The sequence below is a fragment of the Chinchilla lanigera genome, unplaced genomic scaffold (genome assembly GCF_000276665.1).
Source record: "Chinchilla lanigera isolate Chin_1 unplaced genomic scaffold, ChiLan1.0 scaffold00024, whole genome shotgun sequence".
In the NCBI taxonomy this organism is placed as follows: Eukaryota; Metazoa; Chordata; class Mammalia; order Rodentia; family Chinchillidae; genus Chinchilla; species Chinchilla lanigera.
In genome coordinates this window covers 22,041,153-22,061,225 of record NW_004955425.1, presented here as the reverse complement: position 1 = coordinate 22,061,225, position 20,073 = coordinate 22,041,153, and the positions used below count along the sequence as shown (strand labels likewise).

Sequence of the window (20,073 nt, the reverse complement as noted above, 5' to 3'; positions counted from 1 at the left end):
ACGTCCTTCGCTGTCCCCGGGAAGGGCTCATAAAAACAGCAAGGGCTGATTCTGAGAGCTCAAGGAACTGGGGAACAGCAGACTATTGCACACCAAAAGGTTAGGAGCATCACAGCCCTCCTCAGCGGCTTGCCCAGTGGTGGTTTTCAAAAGATGTTTTGCAAGTCACGTGGTACCAACGATACAGTTAAAACACAACTGAGAGCCCCAACCCAGACACCTCAACTAGAATGCCTCAGAGGCCTCAGAAACGTCAGCGCTGACTCAGACACATACGCTTGGTGACCAAGTTCTTGGGGCATCCGTTTACAAAGCGAAGAGGGAGAGAGAAGAGCAATCAGGGTAACAAGAAGCTGTGATACGCTGATGTTCCTATCTCCAGACTAGGGCCTCCGTTCTTAAGGAAATGATTGTAATCATCACAGTTATTATTATTCTCACCTAAGTTTTTAGTACTTTCCATGTATAAGCTCTGCTTTAGGAACTTTACATTATTACCTCATTTACTACCCATAACAACTTTTTTTTTGTCCTTTTGAAACAGGGTCTCGCTATGCAGTTCAGACTGGCCTTAAGCTCACTTTGTAGCCCAGGCTGGTCTGGAACTGGCAATGATCCTCCTGTCTCAGCCTCCCAAGTGTTGGGATTACAGGCGTGCACCACCACGCCCAACCTCTAACAACTTTTGAGAGGGGCACTCTTATCCTTACTTCATAAACAGTAACTTGCCGGAGATCCAGGATGGCAATGTGTGGGTCCCAGGACCAGACAGCCCCACTGCTCTGGATCAGGCCAGCAACACACAGCAAACCCACGTTTTCACTCTTAGTCTGTCGTATTTATGGACATCCTGAGGAGTTTGCAGGCTTTAAATCTTTCAGCTTTTAAATATACTTCCAAGTCTATATCCTGGTAACTCTAAAGATTTCAGAGCTGTCCTGAGGACCCTGACTGTATTTGTGAGACATCATGGTCTCTGAGCGATTCTGGGAAATATTCTAGCCCTGAGCATTTAACATGATGGTCAGTTTAAGTCAGAACATCAGTCTTTGTCAGCTTCAGTTATAGAAGGGGCTCACCCAAACCTTCCCCCACCAGTCGCTGAGGCTGACTCTTTAAGGAGTCTCTGTCCTTTAAGTCAGTTTTGTTTTTAAACCGATTTACAAATAAATACTCACATACCACATGCAACCACACATGCACACACATAGCCTTATCCCCTATAGACTAATATATAATTAGTTTGATTTTTTTTCCAGTAATTTTGCCCAGTGGAAAAGAAGTAATGAAGGTGAAAAAAGTTTTTAAAGGATTATGAGACACAGACCTGATTTGAATGAGGGAGGTGAGAACTGACACAGGAACTTGTGTAACTTTCAGCAGCCAGCAGCGTGCAATTTCCAGGGAAGAATGGCAGGGGGTGGGCAGTCTGGGGCAAAGGCCAAGGGGGCATCACTGCCCCACACAGGCGCCACATCCCCTTATTCAGGGTTCTGTACCCCAGGCCTGCCAGGGACGGACGCTCTCAGGGCTTCCTATCACTGAGCATGGCACTGCCTCAGGTCCATAGCCATGTGCAAAAGCTAACCTGAGCATCAGTTCTTGAGGTGGGGTCAGTGCTCTTTTAAAATCGTCCCATCTTCCTCTTAGAGACTCCTCCTTCCTCACAGTATGTGGTTTAAGAAAAAAATAATTACAATAGCAATTTACTAGGCAAACAGATGTCTGTCCATTTTAGAAAAACAATAATCAGAATATTCTAGGTCATTTCTCCAAATATCTGTTGGAAATAGATGACTTCCTGAAGCACTGTGCTGAGAAAAGTGGTGGGACTGTATCCACGCCCACATGAAACAAGCGCAGGCATCACTCTGCAGGGTCTAACAGCATACACACAGGAGATTCTTGAGGATAGTGGGAGAGAGGAAGAGCAGATGGCTGCTGAAGGGCAAAGGACAGTTCAAAATAAAGCGATTTTTATACCACTGTTTTTTACTTTATAGGCAACACTATATTATTTTAAAGTTCAAATTCTATTAAAGAAAGTACTATATGAGATTTTTAAGCTTTTTGAGTGGGAGGCATGGGTTAGAAAGATTCAGAAATACTAATTTAGACTCTCAAGTATTAAAGACATGGTATTTTGTAGAACCACTAAAAGTGTTTTGTTAAAAAAATAGCATCTAGCTGGGTGTGGTGGTGCATACCAACAAGACAGCCCTTTGGAAGCTGAGGCAGGAGATCACTTCCGGTTCAAGACCAACCTGGGCTACATAGTGAGTTCAAGGCCAAACTGCACTACAAAGCAACACCCTGCCTCAAAAAAAACAAAAAATAAAATATAATAAAAGAGCATCAGGGCTGGGGATTTAGCTCAGTGGCACAGCACTTGCCCAGCAAGCGTGAGGTCATGAGTTCGATTCCTGGTACTGGAAACAAAACAAAAAACAAAAAAAAAAATACAAAACAAAACAAAAAAATAAAACAGCATCTATCAGAAGGAGTAAGTTAGAGGAAAGAATCAGAAGGATACATATTCCTGGCATATCTTCATCATACTATTTGATTATTTTCATTTTATAATTTAAACAGCAGCTCAAAGAAAGTCAGTTACTGCCCCATGCTTATTTTAGGTTCTAATGAACCATTATGAACAATAAGAAAATATAAACTATAAGTTTAGAGGACACAACCATTTTTACTAGGATCTTTTATGTTTGTGTGAAGGTTAAAAAGGCCTTCATACACACACAGCTGGCCTATTAGAAAGTGTGTCAGCTCCAGAACCAAAGGACCAGGTCCTGGCTCTGATGGAACTAGCTGTCCTTTGGCTGAGTCCCAGGACCCCGCTGGACCTTACCCCGAACGAGTGGGAAAGGACCCAATGTCAGATCGTCTCAAGTGCCCATGGGGCCCTACCGCCCTGCTTGTCCGACCTGCAGTGATGCAGACTGAAGAAAAGGTTACAGGACGTGTTTAATAACATTCTGAAAGGAGAAGTGTCACAAGTTTTGGCTAGAATCAGAAGTGGATGAGAGAGAACAGAAGTGGTCAAACTTATCCTACAAAGCCAATTGAGAACAAAGACAATGCTCAGAAATCTGAACAGTAAAATATAGTTACTAGCATAAATGGTGAACAAAGGAACAGGAAAAAGCCTGATTTGACAAAATGGAATCTGGAATAGAAGAAAATAGGATAACAAAGGACAGAGTGTTCTCAGGTGCCAAGGGCATAGCGACAGAGGGAAGGCTTTGTAGCTTAGACACAAATCTGACAGTGCCACAGGGCTGCCTAACAATATTCACAGAGTACAGTGTTACTTTATGGCTAAATATGTCTTTGCTACTTTAATAAAACACTAGATTTTTAAAGACATGATGCTCACCTGCGGCATTCACAATTCTGTTTGCTCTCAGAGATCCTTGTGGGGTTTCAACATCCCATGTTCCATCCGACCTGGGCTTCAGAGAAGTCACAGGGGCAGGGTATTTTAAAAGGGCCCCGTATTTCCTGGCCCCAGCAGCCAAGGCCATCGTCAGAGAATAAGGATCAATGTGACCATCTCCAGGGTTATACAGTCCAGCTAAAATCTAAATCCATCATATGAGAATCAATATTCACACAAATACTTACTACTTGGCACAGATGTTTACTGCCAGCCAATGTTAGATAAACCTGGACTTCAAAGTGTACCTGGGAAAGCTTGACCACTCCGCATATCTTGGTTTTCCTAAGTTCCACTTAGGATTTGCACGAGTGTTAAGTAGGCTATGTAGGAGGCTTGGTCGTTTCCCTTCCCCCTCCGAGGAGCAGTGGAGCTCCAGTATTTATTGGGACGGCTGGCCACTAAGAACAAAGGGTGCAGTTTCTAACCTGCCCGACAGCTCCTAGTTCCAGCTGGTACCTAAAACTACGACTAAGCTCTGGTCAACAGAAATCCAAATAAAACACCTCATGCCAGCTTCCACAAACCATTTTTAAAGGCAACTGGCACATGCCTTTCTTCCCTGTCCCTTCCTTCATCCTGCTATCTGCAGTGCAGATACCAGGGCTGGCACTGGTACTGCCATCTTGAAATTATGTCATTATTGTGTCACAAGACTCACACCCCTGGGGTGACAAGCCATGGTCTGGAAGGTGACTGGGTCCTTGAGGTTTTAGGAAAAACAGTCACCGTTTTAGACTTGGACTGTGAAAACAAAAGGGGAAAAAAACCTTACATCTCATTAAAGCATTATTACTTTGACTTCTGACATTTAAAGCCAAATCTAACCCTAACTACCATAACAGTTATAATTTATATTTAATTGTCTAACATGGTTAATAAATTCACATATTAAATCCAGAAAAATTTATACAAGCTTAATTCAAAATTGCACAACTAATTTTTGCATTCCAACTGTGCTTGTTAGGGCTTCAGGCTAGATACTGTGGGGAGACAGAAGAGTCAAAGTAAGAGGAAAGTAATTGACAGAATGAACACAGTGAAATATTATAATTTTAGGTTTCACCTACTCAACAAAAATCTATTTAGCACCAAATATGAACAAAGAGCTCTTGTTAGATGTTATTCCCCCAGCTATTTCAATGACTGCGCAGTTTTGTCCTTTATCCTTTTAATGTTGACTGACTTCGAGGTGTTAAACCAACCCTGCATTCCTGGGATATGTTCCACACAGTCATACTGTACCAGCCCTTTGATATATTGCAGAAGTCAGTTTGCCAGTATTTTGCTGAGGATTTTTTCACCTATTTTTTTCTTGTGATATCTTTGGTTTTAGTATCAGGGCAGTTGGGAACTGTTCTTTTTTACTTTTGAATTTGCAAAGGGTTAGCATTAATTCCTTTAGTGTCCGGCAGAAGTAACCAATAAAGCCACATGGGTCTGGGCTTTTATTTGTGAGAAGTTTTTGACAACAAATTTAATCCTTTTATGTGCAAGGGAGTTTTAGTTTTAATGAAATTTATGTTCCCAAAGACTTCCAAATGTCATAAATGGATATGTCCTTGTCAGAGTGATCTCCTATCTGTTCGATTTGGCATCCTGCTTGGATTCACAGACCTCCCCTCACAGGGATTTCTACTGCTCAGTGCCCTTGAAAAAATCCTGATGGTGAGAATGCCAGCCAAGTATGTAGGACTGACATATCAGATTGAAGCATGTTCCAACAAGGACTGGAGTCAAAACTTCAGAGAAGACATGCAGCGTTTAATACACCTCACCGCCATCTCACTGCTAGCACAGAGCACTGTAGACAAGGTAGGTTGTAAAGACTCACAAGGATGACATGCCCAGCACCACAGCAGTATCAGAATCTCTCAGAGACCCGAACTACTGCAGTAGTTACCACCTACTGCACAGGGTCAGCTTCGATGAACGGCCCTATGGTGCACATGCAGTGGAGGGAGAAGTCTGAGCTCAGATCTTTGTTCCAACTCTTTCTAAATGAGCAACTTAGCCCACTGTGTAAACTACCTAAGATCCAGCATCCTGTAGTAGTAATAATATATACTTTATAATATTACTATGAGGATTAAATAAAATCATGCCTACAAAGGGCTCAGCATGGTCCTTGGTGCGTAAGTATGTGACACAGTGTTAGTGTTAATATTATTCAAAAGGGATGGTCACTGAGTAGGGAAATATCACTACATTCCCTGTCAAGTGGGTTTTCTCAGGAAAATTTGGTGTAAATCTAGGTCTATGCCTGGGACAGAGTCTATAAGGGAAGTACAGCTGTGAGCTAGGTGATATTTGTGGAACATATGTAGCATTTAAATTGCTTTTCAAAAAATATAATAACCTGCTAGAACAATTATTCAGGATATCAATTCTCTGCAGTTCTCAAACAGATTTATGTATGGAAAGCCTTTCACAGGAACACAGTAACAGAAAGGTATGGAAAAGATTTCCTCAGCTGTCACAGGTGAAAAACTGGTAATATTTTTCATTACCTTTTCATATTTCATTTAGTATACATAACAGCCCACCTGGCAATTTGCCAAAAATCCAGCATTAATTATCTAATTTTGCCATTTGAAATGTACGCACAAATTAAAGTATTTCTACTTTAAATTAACATTTTAAAAATTGGAATTCAACTCAATAATTGGTTAAAATGCTCCTTAAATACCTTATCCATGTTAAGTAAAGGAAACATCTCTTGGATTTTTTCAGGTCCAATAATATACTGTTCTGTAGCGTGCCAGCCGGTGCGCGTCATTTGATATTTAAATTCATCTACCCTTACAGGAGTTGTAGCAATTCTGATACTTCCCGGCTGATGGAATCCTACCACCTGTGACAATAATTTCAAGGAAAGAACATATATCAATTATTACTTGGCACTTAAACACAGATATCCAGCACACACACAAAAAATGCAGGTGTATAATAATAGTGATTTACTCTGCAGAGAAAGAGTTAATTGCATAAAATATTTACATCTTCTGAAAAGACATTCATTGGCAGCTGATGGCTCCTAGGAAGGAAGACAGCACAAGAACATGAGCAGCCTCAACTTTAGGCTGTAGAACTCTCTGCCACCTTGTTTTGTTTTGTTTTTTGAACAGAGACCTTGCGAATTCAGGACCTGGTGCGCACATGTTTTGAGCACATGAGGCATGAAGGTAAGAGTAAGGGTCTTCCCAAAGCGCTTCTCAAAGCCTGCGATAGGCTGGCAAACACTGTTGTCAGACCTTACCATCCAGTGGCAAGAAGGTTCCAGGTTTTTTTTTTTTAATTTCTAGATTTAATCACTGGCTAAAGATAGTTTTGGGAGCTGTTTTTTTATCCTTGCTTCATTTAAAAAACGAAAATGGTTAATTGCATGGATAATACATGTCAAGACATTAAGTTAATTTAAAAACAAATGGCAGAGGGTCCTACCTTGACCCCTGCCCTGTTCCTCTGCAACATTAGCGGCGTCACTGAGTTTGGCACCACATGTAAGAACCTTGCCAGTTCCGAGGGACCCACCTCCCAGGCGAGGTCAAGAGCAGTGCACTTACCTGCCCAGTTTCCTCCTCCAGTTTCTCATAAAGCTTGATGCTGTCATAGTGTATCTTCTTCAAGTTTATTCCAGGATGAAAGTAAGTTGTTAAACCTGCCTTAAAAGTGGAGAGAAAAAGAAATTCTGAAAAAAAATTCCCAAAATGTTACCAGTTCATCTGCAATAAGCAATAATTTAATGCCAACAAGAAACAGAGCACCAACAGGTCCCTAGAGATGAGAACACATCGGAACCAATGTGGAGGTCCAGAGCATAAGGCTTGGGATGTGTTGCACAACATAATCTCAGCCATGTAACTAAAGCAAGAGCCAGACAACTGGTATATACATGGTGCCTAAAAAATTAGGCAAAAGAGTATTTGGAAATCCAGAAATAGGATGAGTTAGAGGGAAGGTCTAGGAATATCTGCTATGGTTAATTATACTTCATCTGGAATGCTTCATCCCAGAAGTGCTTTGGACTTAGGATCCTTCTGGCATTGAGAATATTTACAGACATATAATGAGATATCTTGGGAATGGGTCCCAAGTCTCTATCAGCAAGCAATTCATTTATAGTCTACATCACCTTATGTAATTATTTTATACAATTTTAAAATAATTCTGTGCATAAAACAAAATTTGTGTATATTAAATCATTAGTTGGTAGGTATGGAGTTTTCCCCTTATGATATCCCATCAGTGTTCAAAAGTTTCCAGGGCCTGGGATATAGCTCAGCAGCACAGTACCTGCCTGGTAAGTGCAAGGTCCTGAGTTCAATTCCTGGTACCAAAACAGAAAAAGTTTCCAAGTATTCTGGATCTTGGATTTTTGGACTAAGAATGGTCAATTTGTATTAGGAAGCACAACTCATAATACCGCAGCTTTAAAAATGTAATACTTACACACAGCAAAGTACTACTCTGCTTTAAAGAAGAATAAATTTGAGTCTTTTTATAAGAAAATGAATGTACCTTGAAACCATAACAGTAAATAAAATAAATGAGGCACACTATTTAAATATCACATAGTTTTTCTTTTATGAGAAACTCAAAATATAAATAAAGAGCAAAATAAAAGGTAGATAATAGGAAAAAGGGAGATGGAACTTTTGCAAAAGGGAAGGGGACCAAGAGACAGAGGGAGAAGGGACAGGGATGAGAAAAGCATTAAGATGTGTTATGTCCATGTGCCAACTCCCCATGAGAAAAGAAATCACTATGTACTACAAATATGCATTAAAAATAAAAATCTAAAAGGGGAATACGGGGGAACTCATCCAAAGGCAAACTCAAGCCAACAAGCCATGGGCGACATATCCCTTAGACAGAGGGACCACGGATGAGCCAAGGGTTTTTCCTTGATCCAATCCCATGAGTGAATCAACCCTCCTGTCCTGTCTTAGTTTTGTCTTATTGCTGAGACAATACCAGACACCTGAAGTTAAAGGTGAAAAGGTTTATTTAGCTCACAGTTTGTAGAGGTTTCAGTTCATAATCAACTGGCTCCAAGGCAGGGTGGCACATGGCAGAGGGGCAACAGTTCATGGTGGAGAAACATACCAAAAACAACAAGAGCAAAGGGGGAAGATGAAGCATCTTTTCCTCCCTTATACTATACGAGGCTACCTGCCTACAGTGGGTGCAGCACTCACACCACCAATCCTAGCACTAGACAATGAACCAATCACAAACTCTAGATTCAGCTACCTCCAAAAAGTAACCCCCCATGACCACATGAGGCTTTGCGGGGACATCTAGATGCAAACCATAACATGTCCCTTTCCTTGAATTGCAAAATTCAAGAATTAGAAAATCTCTGCTAATTAGAGTCTGGTGAATAGGTTAACCTTGGTTAACCTTGTCTGATGAGCACATGGGTAGGATCCCATATGTGTCTGTTGGATAAATACTGATTACTCTCTGGAAAAAGATATCCAAATATTAGCCATGCTGAAATCCCCCTTATCAGCTCTGGCAGATGCAATGTCAAAGCTGGACAAAGAATTGCAGGCAATTATATGGAGCAAGTTCTCTTAATTAAGTATCTGGGCCTCATTTTGCAGCTAATTTTATCTTGGAAAGCTCATCAGAACACAATCTGTTCAAAATAAAACCTATGTAGGAATATTTATATAATTCTTCTATGGTAGTGGTGGGCATTTGGTTCTCTGAAATTCTAAAACATTTAAGTTTATCAATCATCCTTTTCAAACCAGCAATCCAGGGATGCTGTCTAGTACTTGTTCAAGTATCTGCACATAACCATAGCTGTATTTTGGACAAAAAAATTCCTAACTCAGCTTATGATCACCCTATAGCCCAGGTCCACAGAGTCAAGAGTTCTGTTAGAGTGAAATGTGAGTCTGGCTCTTTGACTTCATGGTCAGTCACTACCTTTTCCTTTCCCATGTTTGACATTTAACATACATTTGAACTTTCCTAGTTCAATAATAAGGAACCCCTGGCCTTCCAGTATCTGCTATTGACCCCGATTTTGTCTTCAATGTGTCTCTTGTCAGTTGAAGAAATGAATATTCATGAACATGGGCCTGAGGTTCTGACCCGCTGGCTTCCCTCAAGATCCCCACCTGGTGAAGCCAGGCATCAGAAAGCTCCATTGTCTCTCTACACTGTTTACAGCATAAAGGCCTCTTCCTCCGCACCCTAGAAAGTAGCAGCAGATGGTTTTTCCTCTGTAAGTCATAGGGGTTCATTTTTGTAAAGCTTGTTATTCCAGACATTTAGCCCAATGTACTTTGTTCAGGGGAAAAACTCCTTTAAAAATTCATAGTGAAGGAAATGTTCAGCTCTCTTTTTGACACATTCTGTTTGTTTCTACTGGACAAGTCACACGGCCCTCTTTTTGTGGCTGCTTGGACAGTGAGAAGTGAGATGAGGTAATTTCCTGAGGCTGTTCCCTCTTTCATACACGTTGGGTCTGTCATTTAGTCTGTGGTCACAATTTTTGGAGCGACTCATGTGAATGCCTTCACGGTATTTAAACTGTTTGATATTCTCAAAGACTCTATTGTTCATTGTGACGTGGCTATGTCTCAAACGACAGCGAAGGGCATAGAAACTGAGAACTAAGGATAGAGAAGGTGCTGGGAGAGATGTCTTTAATAGGAAGTGGGCTTGACTTTCATTTCAAGAAAGAAAATGATCGTGGCAGGTGGAGAAGATAAAGGACGGTAGATAGGACAGGTAGGTACTCATTGAACCTTTTGAATAAGTTAAGACTTTTGAATCCTTGTTGAAATAAATAAATAAGTAGGGAAAGACTGGCAAAGAGCTGTACAAAAGGACCACTGAAGTCAGAGCAGGCAGTGGGTGCTACGTAGTGGGAAATAATGAGTGCCAGCCATGGCACACTCCCTAAACCTTCCACAGTCCCCCTCACCTCGGGAGCACCCCTTTCTCAAAGTCCAGTGATTGACCTCGACCTGCCTCCCAGCCAGGGCTCCAAATCTTTCATCCCTGTCCTTACATGATAAAAACTTAGCATGACACTAAAATATGTGTAGCCCTTCACTGGCACATGGTATGTAAATATGATTATTGTTAATAGACATCATAAAACACACAAAAAAACTTGGAATTAGTGAAGAATTTTAAGTAATTTTCATTTCATTTATTGCACAGAGAAGCTTTGGAATATTAGGCTTATTAATCACACTTAGAAAAGCTATGTGATTAATGTACTTCATTATTAAACTATATTCACTGGCTCAACATCTGCAATCCGCCGGTGTGGCAGCCTGGCTCTAGCTTTGCTGGCTTTAATGACTGTGACAGCGGAAGAGCCCTCTCCTAGGTGCAGGGCCAGGAGGGACCCACAATCCCTTGGGGTGCACACCGTGTCTGGAACCCCTTGCTCCATCCCAGCCGACACCTGCACAAGGTTTCTGTTGACATTCGACTGCTGCATATTCTCTTGTCCATCAGTTCTTGTCACAAACTTTCGTGTATTTTAAATAAACAGAGACAAAGGCCACTGTGGCCCTACCATAGGCAGCTAAGTTAGATGCAAATTAACAGGCAGTCAGGCAGGGACGGCCCTCGAGAGGTCTGTGCAGAGGACGAGAGCACAGCAGAACTGTGGCTGGAGGCGCATCTGTGGAGGTCAAGCCTCCAGGATAAGATGCAGTGGCCAGGCCTATATGCCCCCCCTGGGGGAAGAACAACACCTTGAGATGGCACTGTGATTGGTATCACCTGGCCCAGAAGTCCAGCTAGACATCAGTCACCCAGGTGGGTGATCAGAGCATCCAGATCCATCCCTTCCCCAAAACGCCTTCATTCTTTCCATGTGCCCTTGCTACGTGACCACTTCCCTACTGGACCAATATTAGCTAAGCGGCTATACTAGTAACCGTATAGGTTGGCTGTAGTTTGACCCACGTTGTACCCACACTGTGACTTTGTTGTATGAATACCCCTGACAAAGGGCCCTGGTGGCAGCCCACTCAGGACCCCTCCTGTCTCTCAGGAGTTATTCCCATTCCACAATAAACCCTTCCTACTCTTAACCTCCATGGTCCTTTAAAATTCATCCTTCAATCTCAGATATGAACTTGGCAAATCTGACGTCTAGCAGGTTAGAAGTCATATTTCTCCTATATCAACCCCTCATTTGGAAAAATCTTAAATGGGTTTAAAATGTGTATCTTCCGCATATATGAATTTTTTCTAGACTATATATATCATTTTGGCCAGAAAATTTAATAATAATATCAGAGGTTCCAAGCATTCATTTCAGCATTCTGTCTATACTACCAACAGGACTGTGTTCAAAAAGGCAGTTATTTCTCATTTACTGAAATCATCATTTTTATCTTAAAAGAACAGACTCCACCTAATTTGTGCATGAGTTTGTGAGTGTGACTGTGTGTGTGTGTACAAGGCATGTGCTCTTGCTGGAGATCAAATCCAGGGCCTTCCATATCTAGGCAAGCATTGTATCTCTAGTGCTGTATATATATACATAATATATAATATATTATATAAGTAATATATGATATAATATATATATGATGATCTTAGAGTTTCACAAATCTTTTTAATTACTGGCAGCAGGTAACGAGCAAGCCCCACTTAGTACAACACTGTCAGGCTCACCACCCCCCTTTCATTACAAAGCACATTACTTGAAGCCCTGCAACTCTACCGCTAATTGCAATGATACCCTTGAGCACACAGCCGACACTGTGTCACACTGTACTGATGGCAGAGGAGGGGGACCTCCCCACTGTGGCTTGCGAACCTCACCCAGGTAACCTTGGAATTATGCATGATATGAGGCCCACATCCAAGGTGAAGGCTACACGTAAGTACTGGTAAAGCTGAGCTTCTCTTACCTTTGTATATGAAAACAAATGGGAAGTTCTCATGTTGCCTCCCTACACCCCACATGTATCACCTGGTCTTCAGTCCTCAGCTCTTCAAGAGCACCCCTTGCAGCACCACCCTGAGCCACCCCACGTCCCCAGATTGCTGTGTGCTCCAACCTCTCCCCTCCCCTCCACCGCACAGGAAGCGCCCTGGATTATCAGGAGCGCCACACACTGAACAACCAGTCCTGTTAAAACATGGCAGCCTCAGGGCTGACGGGTTTGCGACTCCACCTGAATATCACTTAACAAGCTGAGCCTTCCTCCCCAGGTATTTGATTTCTGCACTTTTCAGACATCTTAACATGTAAAACTTCCTATATTTCAGTGAGACTGGCTGTACTTTTGCAGTCTACCCGTTAGCTGGAGCCCCAACCTACATTATTCTTGTCTGCCCCAAAACTTTGTATTGAAATACACAGTAGGTGGGATTTCTTCCTGTGCTCCTCGGAAGGAGGCCTCTTTGACTTGTGAACAACCCAGAATCTGCTTCCTTGGACAACTCTCTTTTCCTTGCCTTTATTCCAAGGGGACAGGTAACCTGGATCTGATGCCTGAACCCACCTTTCTCATTTTGTAACCATAGGGTGATCCTTGTCCACAAACTAGGAGAAAGGCTTTTCCCACACACTGTGGTATCTCTTTGCTTAAGAGAAAATTATTTGTTAAAAGTATGGTTAACTTTAAACAAAAAATCTTAAAAAGGCTGCCTACTATTCTTAAAAGAACTTACATTATGGATATGTTGCTTTTTATTCATGGGGCAGCTAAAAAACAAAGTCCTGTAATCTATTCCGAAAGTACAGGCCACTCAAATCGGTGTGCAATGAGCAAACACTAGCATGCGTGGCTCCTTCACAGGGAGCGGTGGGACGGGCGCAAGTCCTCCCTCTCAGGATGCCTCCGGGTGCCTCAATTTCCCTCTGCCTAAGTTTCTTTCCCAGACAACCCTGCCGCACTCTCAGCCCCATGATGCGACTCACGCTTCTCATCTCTGCCTGATGTCCCCTTCTGGAGTAATGGCCCCTCTTCTCCTCGCCTTCCTCCCCTCAGACTGCGCCCCTCACCTGCATCCCCTTCTCACCCTCTGGCACTGCTGGGTGCTCCCTGTCCTTCCCCTCACCATGTGAGTTGCAGAAGCTGGGGGCTGAGTTTCATTCCCGGCCTCACCCCCTAGACCACTGCTGGCCTGAGGTGGCACGGGCTCCTCACAAATATTTGTTGCATGGGTAACTGCAGCACTGAGGAACAGGTATAGGAGGGCCAAGGAGAAGACCAGCTTGCCTCCACAAGAGGGCCTGAGGCCTACAGGTGCAGCCTAGATGGACAGGAGAAAGGTGAGGCACGCTGGCTGCTCCTCTGGCCCTCCCGGCAGGCAACAGGAAGGACTGCGGGGAGAACAGGTGGAGAGCCATGTGCTGGGAAGACTGCAATCATGCTGGGTGGAGTTGGGGGTGAAAACAAGGGCCAGCTGGGAGAAGAGCCAGCCTGGTGCGAGCTCCCGGAGCCTCTGACCATCTGGTCCTGGGATCCGGGAGACTCAGGTACCGGGAGACTGGGCGGGGCAGTTGGGCAGGTGCTGGATACCAAACCTCTGAAGCAGGTCCCCTCTGGCTTTCTGTTCCCAAGAGGACAGCCATTCACAGACAGGGTGACAAGTAAGGCCGACACTGCCCAGCTCTTCCTCCAAAAGCAAATGGTGCCAGTGCTGCAAACCTCCTCCCCCATTCTTTGCAGACTTCGGAAGTAACTGGACGCAAACAAGAGCAAGGTCAAGCCTGGGCATCTACCTGGGCAGCTTCCAGTTTGCCTCATTATGAACAGCACTAGAAAAATCCCATAGATTGTGAAGTATGCAAAACTGACTTCGTCTGGGGTTTTACCTAAAACACTGCAGCACCCACTCACTGTCCGCGCATTTACATCTTCATGGGTCTAGGCTGTTGTGACACAAAACTGAGACCATAAGTAAAAGAGGTACAGGACCACCAAAGGCCAGCAGGAGGGCAGACCTCACGGAGACCAGCACTTCTTGACTTTAGTCACATGCTGCCTCCATCTTCCTCACAACCCTACCCATAGGTGGTAGGATATTCTCATTTTACAGCCTATATCGACAGACAAATGGGTAAAGACATGGTGTATATGTACATACACAGAGCATTCAGCCATAAAAAACCGAAGTCCTGTCATTTGCAGGAAAGTCAAAGGAACTGGAGATCATAATGTTAGGCGAAATATGCCAGACTCAGAAAGGCAAATACTTCCGCTTCCTATCCTATGAGGGACCTAGGGGTAAAGAGAAGGGAAGGCTGGGAAAGTAAAAGGGAGACTATCACAAACAGCAAGGGGATGGGGGCTGCTGCGGGGAGGGGAGGTGCAAAGCCCACCTGGCTGTCTGGCTAAGGTGCACCAACAAGCAACATTCCCATACACCAGTCAGAAAACGGAAACCAGTTACTTGCTGGAAGTCACATGGACAGACAACGGCAACCCAAAAGCCCTGTGTTCAAGATGAGGACAGAGAACAAGGAAGAACCAAGTGCTGCCCAGAGGGCCTCCGCCAAGCTACAATGGCGCGCTCTTCCCACTGCAGTGCAGTGACAGTGCCTAGAAGCTGTGCTGGGAGGGCACTGCCTGCACGAGGGAGGGCGCCGTTACTCAGCAAGGTGTGGGTGCTGTCTTACTGCGTGCCAGGTAGACCCGGCCGTGAGCTCCGACTTCTCCAGCAGGACCACATCTCTCATGCCGGCTTTGGCCAGGTGATAGGCCAGGCTCACGCCCACACAGCCGCCCCCAATGATCACCGTCTCTGCGTGGTCTTTCCATTTTGTCTCTGCAGATGAAGGCGGGCCTTCTTCTCTGGAAGACAGTATTTTTAGGAAATGGTAACTTTACTTGGCTACTGTTGCAGCTAGAATTCTGGTCTGACTGGTGTGTTTCCCTTGCCTGGGTCTCTCGTCCTTAGCACCCAGTGACTGTGACGTGCAGGGAGCTCTTGAACAACCCTGTGCATCCACACCCAGACCGGGCAGCTGGCAAGGAAGGAGGGGGACAGCAGAGATCAAGCCCATTTCACAGCGCTGGGGCACCATTGGTACAAACACAGCTAAAGAAATTCACAGGCTGGGGATTTAGCTCAGCGGCAAAAGTGCCTGCCTGGCAAGCGCAAGGTCGTGATTTCTGTTCCCGGTACCAGAGAAAAACCAAAAAAAAAAAAAAAAAAAAGAAATTCACAGGTAGCTTCTTTGTTTGCAAAGAATCTAGTGAATAATTTTGCTTATTTAAAGACATGAATATATTTAATAATTAGCATAATAACCTCAGCCCTCTATTAGCTGTACTGTTCCTACATGAGCCTCACCCAGAATGCAGTTCTAGTGAAGGTGGTGCTCGTGAAGGCAGGGTATTGGTTAGCTGCTGCCTCCTGTCAAGCATCCGTGTCGCTTACTCCTTTACCTCCGTGTTCACTCTTCACTCCTCCTACCCACTCATCCAGTACTTTCCGAGCTCCTGCCATGAACAGGACACCAAACCACACAGGGGCGATGAGCCGAAACAGACACTGCTGCTACCCTCTGATGTGTAAGCCATGGCCAGGGAGTCAGAGGAGCAAGTGGCACAGCTGTGGAGATTCCAGCGATGAAAGGCACAGGGTCTCACGAGAGTGGGTGAGCAGGAGACACTGATTTGAGTGTTGAGTGAGGGCAAATTGAGCAGCAAAGTGAGGAAGGAAGACTATTCTGGGCTGGATGGCAGGTGGCCAGTCGGGGGCTAGAAGGCCCCAAGGCCAGGGTGTGGCAGAGGGGTCCCTCTAGCCAGGCCTCAAGGTGCCCCTTAGCTGTCTTTTGGTCTGTGGGTTCATTGCCGTGTGTTGAGCACCTGAGACACTTGGTAATCAGTAAGTACACCGGAATGCATCGGTGAAGAACACTCTTCTTATTATCCTGTGCCTACCAATTCATTATGCCATTCTTCTTTCTTAATTACTAACCCCTTTCTTACATTAATTTCTAATTTAGAGATTCACAATATGAGTTACTAAGATTCTGAGAACATTTCCTGCATATCTTGGTGACACAGTCTAAAAATTGTAATTTTTAGGATAAGTTGTTTTTTGCTTTGTTTTGTTTTGCTGAGGATTGAGTTCAGGGCCCTGTGCTTGCTCTGCAGCTGAGCTATATTACCAGTCCTTTTTAAAATTTTCATTTTAAGGCAAGATCTCCTTAAACTGCTCAGGCTGGTCTCAAACTTGAGATTTTCCTGTCTCAGCCTCCTGAGTAGCTGGAATTATAGGTGCCATTGTACCCAGCTAACGTATGTTATAATCTATGAAGAAAACCAGATAGACATTTGCATTAAAATTAATATAATGATACTAATTATACCATCTGTTTTATTATCCTTTATTTGGAAGAGCATCACATATTGATAAACTGCTGAAAAGTCTTGATACCTATCTAAACTACTTTCAAATATTACCTAGACTAGAGATTTCTCTTTTCATTATTGGTTTAATGGGTTTGGGAAGTGATTTTCTGTTTGGATATAATTTCAAACTTATAGAAAAGTTGCAAAAAAAAATAGAAAAACCTCTCAGCATGCTTAAAAGGGAAATGTCGCCTGTGATGCACTCTGTTATTCCAATATGTGTTATAACATATATATGTCTACGTATTTATATGTGTATTATATGTGTACAGTTTTCAGAGTAAATTCCAGATAATTTTCAGAGTAAATTCCAGTACTTGTAAGTACTCCTGTACTCATTTCCTACACTCATACACATATACAAATGTATTCTTTTACATAGCTATAATACAGTTATCAGAATGAGGATATTTAACATTGATACAATTTTATCTAATCTATAATCCATATTAAAATTTAGTGTATTATCCCAATAATGTTTTATACTTCTTTTTCCAGTTAAGCATCAAATTTGCAACCCTCTCTTTAGTCGGCTTGAATTTAGGACCTCCTTTGTGTCTCCTGAGCTTGACATTGTCTAAGAACAACAGCCAGTTCCTCCCGAGAGAATCCTCCTTCTTCCGAGTTTGGCGTTTCCTTGCCACGTGGGTTAGGTTATGCATTTGTGGGGAGGACATCACTAAGCCATGCTAGGTGTCCTGGTGCATGTGGTGAGGAAGCACAAGAGGCTGGTGTGTCCCGTAAAGCTGCGTTCTCGTTCGTCATTATAAGCACGAATGTATGGTGCCCCTTGAGACCATGGGAAGTGTCCTGTTCCTTGTCAAACGCTTCCTCAGTGGTCTTAGCCCCTGCTGACTGCTTCTTACCCATCACACCCCATTGCATTCACCCTTGTCACCCTGCCTACCACAGAGCCCTGCTCCTTTTCTGTTTCAGTATGAACTTGAGGGTATTTACTGCATTCAGTGGGCTATAACCAATTACTGCTCAGCATTTATTTTAATGCCAAATTGTCCCAGAGTTGGTCAGCAAAAGTTTAAGTTGATCTACGGGTGCTTGTGAAATAACCTCATGACTCTTGAACACTTCTTTATTTTCTCACGCTATAATATGTCCCGCTAACTCTCGTGTAGCCTGTTTTTAAATGATTTTTACCATCTTTGTATGCTGTGTAAGAAAAAAATAATGTACACATGCGACTTTGCATAGAAATCCATTTTCAAATGGCGTGGGGAGATCTTGGACTTTACTTGAAACCAGTAGAGAAATGATAAACAATAATAATTTTAAAGATGCTTGTGGGTTCAAAACAAAAAAACAAACAAAAAAAAAAAAAACATGATTTCTTTCAGGACAGTGATCAGGTGAAACAAAAAGAATAAAGAAGGCCAGGAACTCTGGATTTGAGCACCCACTGCAACCGAACAACTGCTCTAGGAAAATGTAGATGAAGGATCTCACTGGCTCCAGGTCTGCAGAATGTGGCTATCAGTTTGCAAGACGGGATGAAGCATCATCAAAGGCGAGCCATGCATGTATAGTGCATGCCAGACTCAGTAACTTTTAAAGTTACGTGGACAGCTGTCTTCTGGAAGTAGTTGGGGATGGTTATAAATGTACACAGAATCAAATAAACTTGGAGTCATGCAAAAAAAAAAAGCATACCACGTCACCTATATCTGTCCTATATTAGAAATGGGTTTTGTTGTTGTTTTCACATCTTTTTCTATCAGTGCCTCTTAGATTTCTGGATGAATGTGTTTTATTTTGGCAAATTCACATGTGTACATGACTCAGTTTACTCACCCCACCCGTCACTCACCCGCCCACCCTCCTCTCTAGGGTCACGCTTTGGGGCTTCAACGTGTGCAATGTATTTTGATCCTCTCCATCCTCCCTGTTACCTACCTTACACCCTTTTCCCCTTCCCCTTACTCAGAAATGAGACCTTTTTTATTGCCACTTTGGCCAAGTGCTTTCCAAAAATCGAACATCTTCTTGACAGTTTGGAATTCGGTCTATAAAGAACATGCAATAGAAGTAAAATCATTTAAAGTTTGATTTGTTGAATACAGAACTACACATTGCTAAATGAATAGAGTAAAATATATTTTTGGGCAATCCTGAATATTACATCTAATCATTTTTAAACAAATCAGCTCATATGAGTTAAATTTCTCTACCCTTTTGCTTGAGGCAAAGTACCATTATTATTATAAGTATTTTTGTGATGTTTTACAGTCTACAAAGCATCTTCATATGTATTCTGTCATTTAAAATTTGCAACAAACTTGTGAGTTAGGCAGAGCAAATATTCGCATCTCTGTTTCCTTAATAAGCAGACTGACACCCCGAAGTGCAGCGTGCAGTCCTGCGTAATTGACAGCCTGGCGGCTCTTGTATTGGTAGCACTAGGGCCGTCCTCGAACACCACCATGTTAAATATTTGTTAAGTGGAAGGATCGATGGATAGATGAGTGTCAAAAACTGATCATTTGATTTCAAAAATTTTAGGTTTTAGAATGTAAATACAAATCAAGAGCCCATGGAGGAGGCGCACGCCTGTAATCTCAATGCTGTAGGAGGCTGAGACAGGAGATGACAAGTGTAAGCCCAGCATGGGCAACTTAGAGACACCCTGTCTCACAATTTTAAAAGTAATTGAAAAAAAAATGTAAAGGGGCTGGAGATGCAGCTCATTGTGAAGGCCCTGGGTTCAATCCCCAGTATGACTAGTAAACAAATAAATACTGAGTCAACTGCGCTAGTGAACAGAAGCCCTACCCTAAGCCATGAAGAAGGGCACAGCACTGCTCTAATTAAATACAGACCAATTCAACAATAAACACCGTTTTCTGCTATCAGACTGAGCAAAGACACAAAGCAGCTGCCACTGTAGGAACCAGGGAAGATGGGCAGAGGCCCACGTGGGCGGGGATGCGGGGTCCTGCAGCTTTTGGTGTATCTGTTACTTTTCGGGCTTTCAAACCAATTTCACTTTTAGAAATTGATTCTACAGACGGGCTATGGAGGTGCCCAAAGGTGCGCATTAGAACTTCACAAGCACTGTCCCTGCAGCCGCTAGCTGGAGGCCTACGGTGGGCGAGTGCGGTAGGCAGCACGGAAACTATGCAGGCGTGGAGAACACAGCGGACGGAGAAGGCGCTGCCACGCACCCTCGACCCGAAGCAGCGGAGACCTCAGGCACACCGGGACGCCGGGGCCGGGCGAGGGGCCGGGGCGGGGCCGCCGCGC

At 43.4% G+C, this 20,073-nt stretch overlaps 1 protein-coding gene across 1 annotated transcript in view; it reads right to left on the bottom strand.

Annotated features, from left to right (window-relative positions):
* Positions 1-15,249, bottom strand: part of Dmgdh (dimethylglycine dehydrogenase) — a gene marked incomplete at its 5' end in the record, with an annotated part of 57,405 nt that extends 42,156 nt beyond the window's left edge. Inside the window, 4 exon segments of the mRNA XM_013514886.1 lie at positions 3,389-3,593; positions 6,138-6,302; positions 7,015-7,113; positions 15,075-15,249. Of these exon segments, the coding sequence (XP_013370340.1) occupies positions 3,389-3,593; positions 6,138-6,302; positions 7,015-7,113; positions 15,075-15,249 (644 nt within the window).
* Between the last annotated feature and the right edge of the window lie 4,824 nt (positions 15,250-20,073).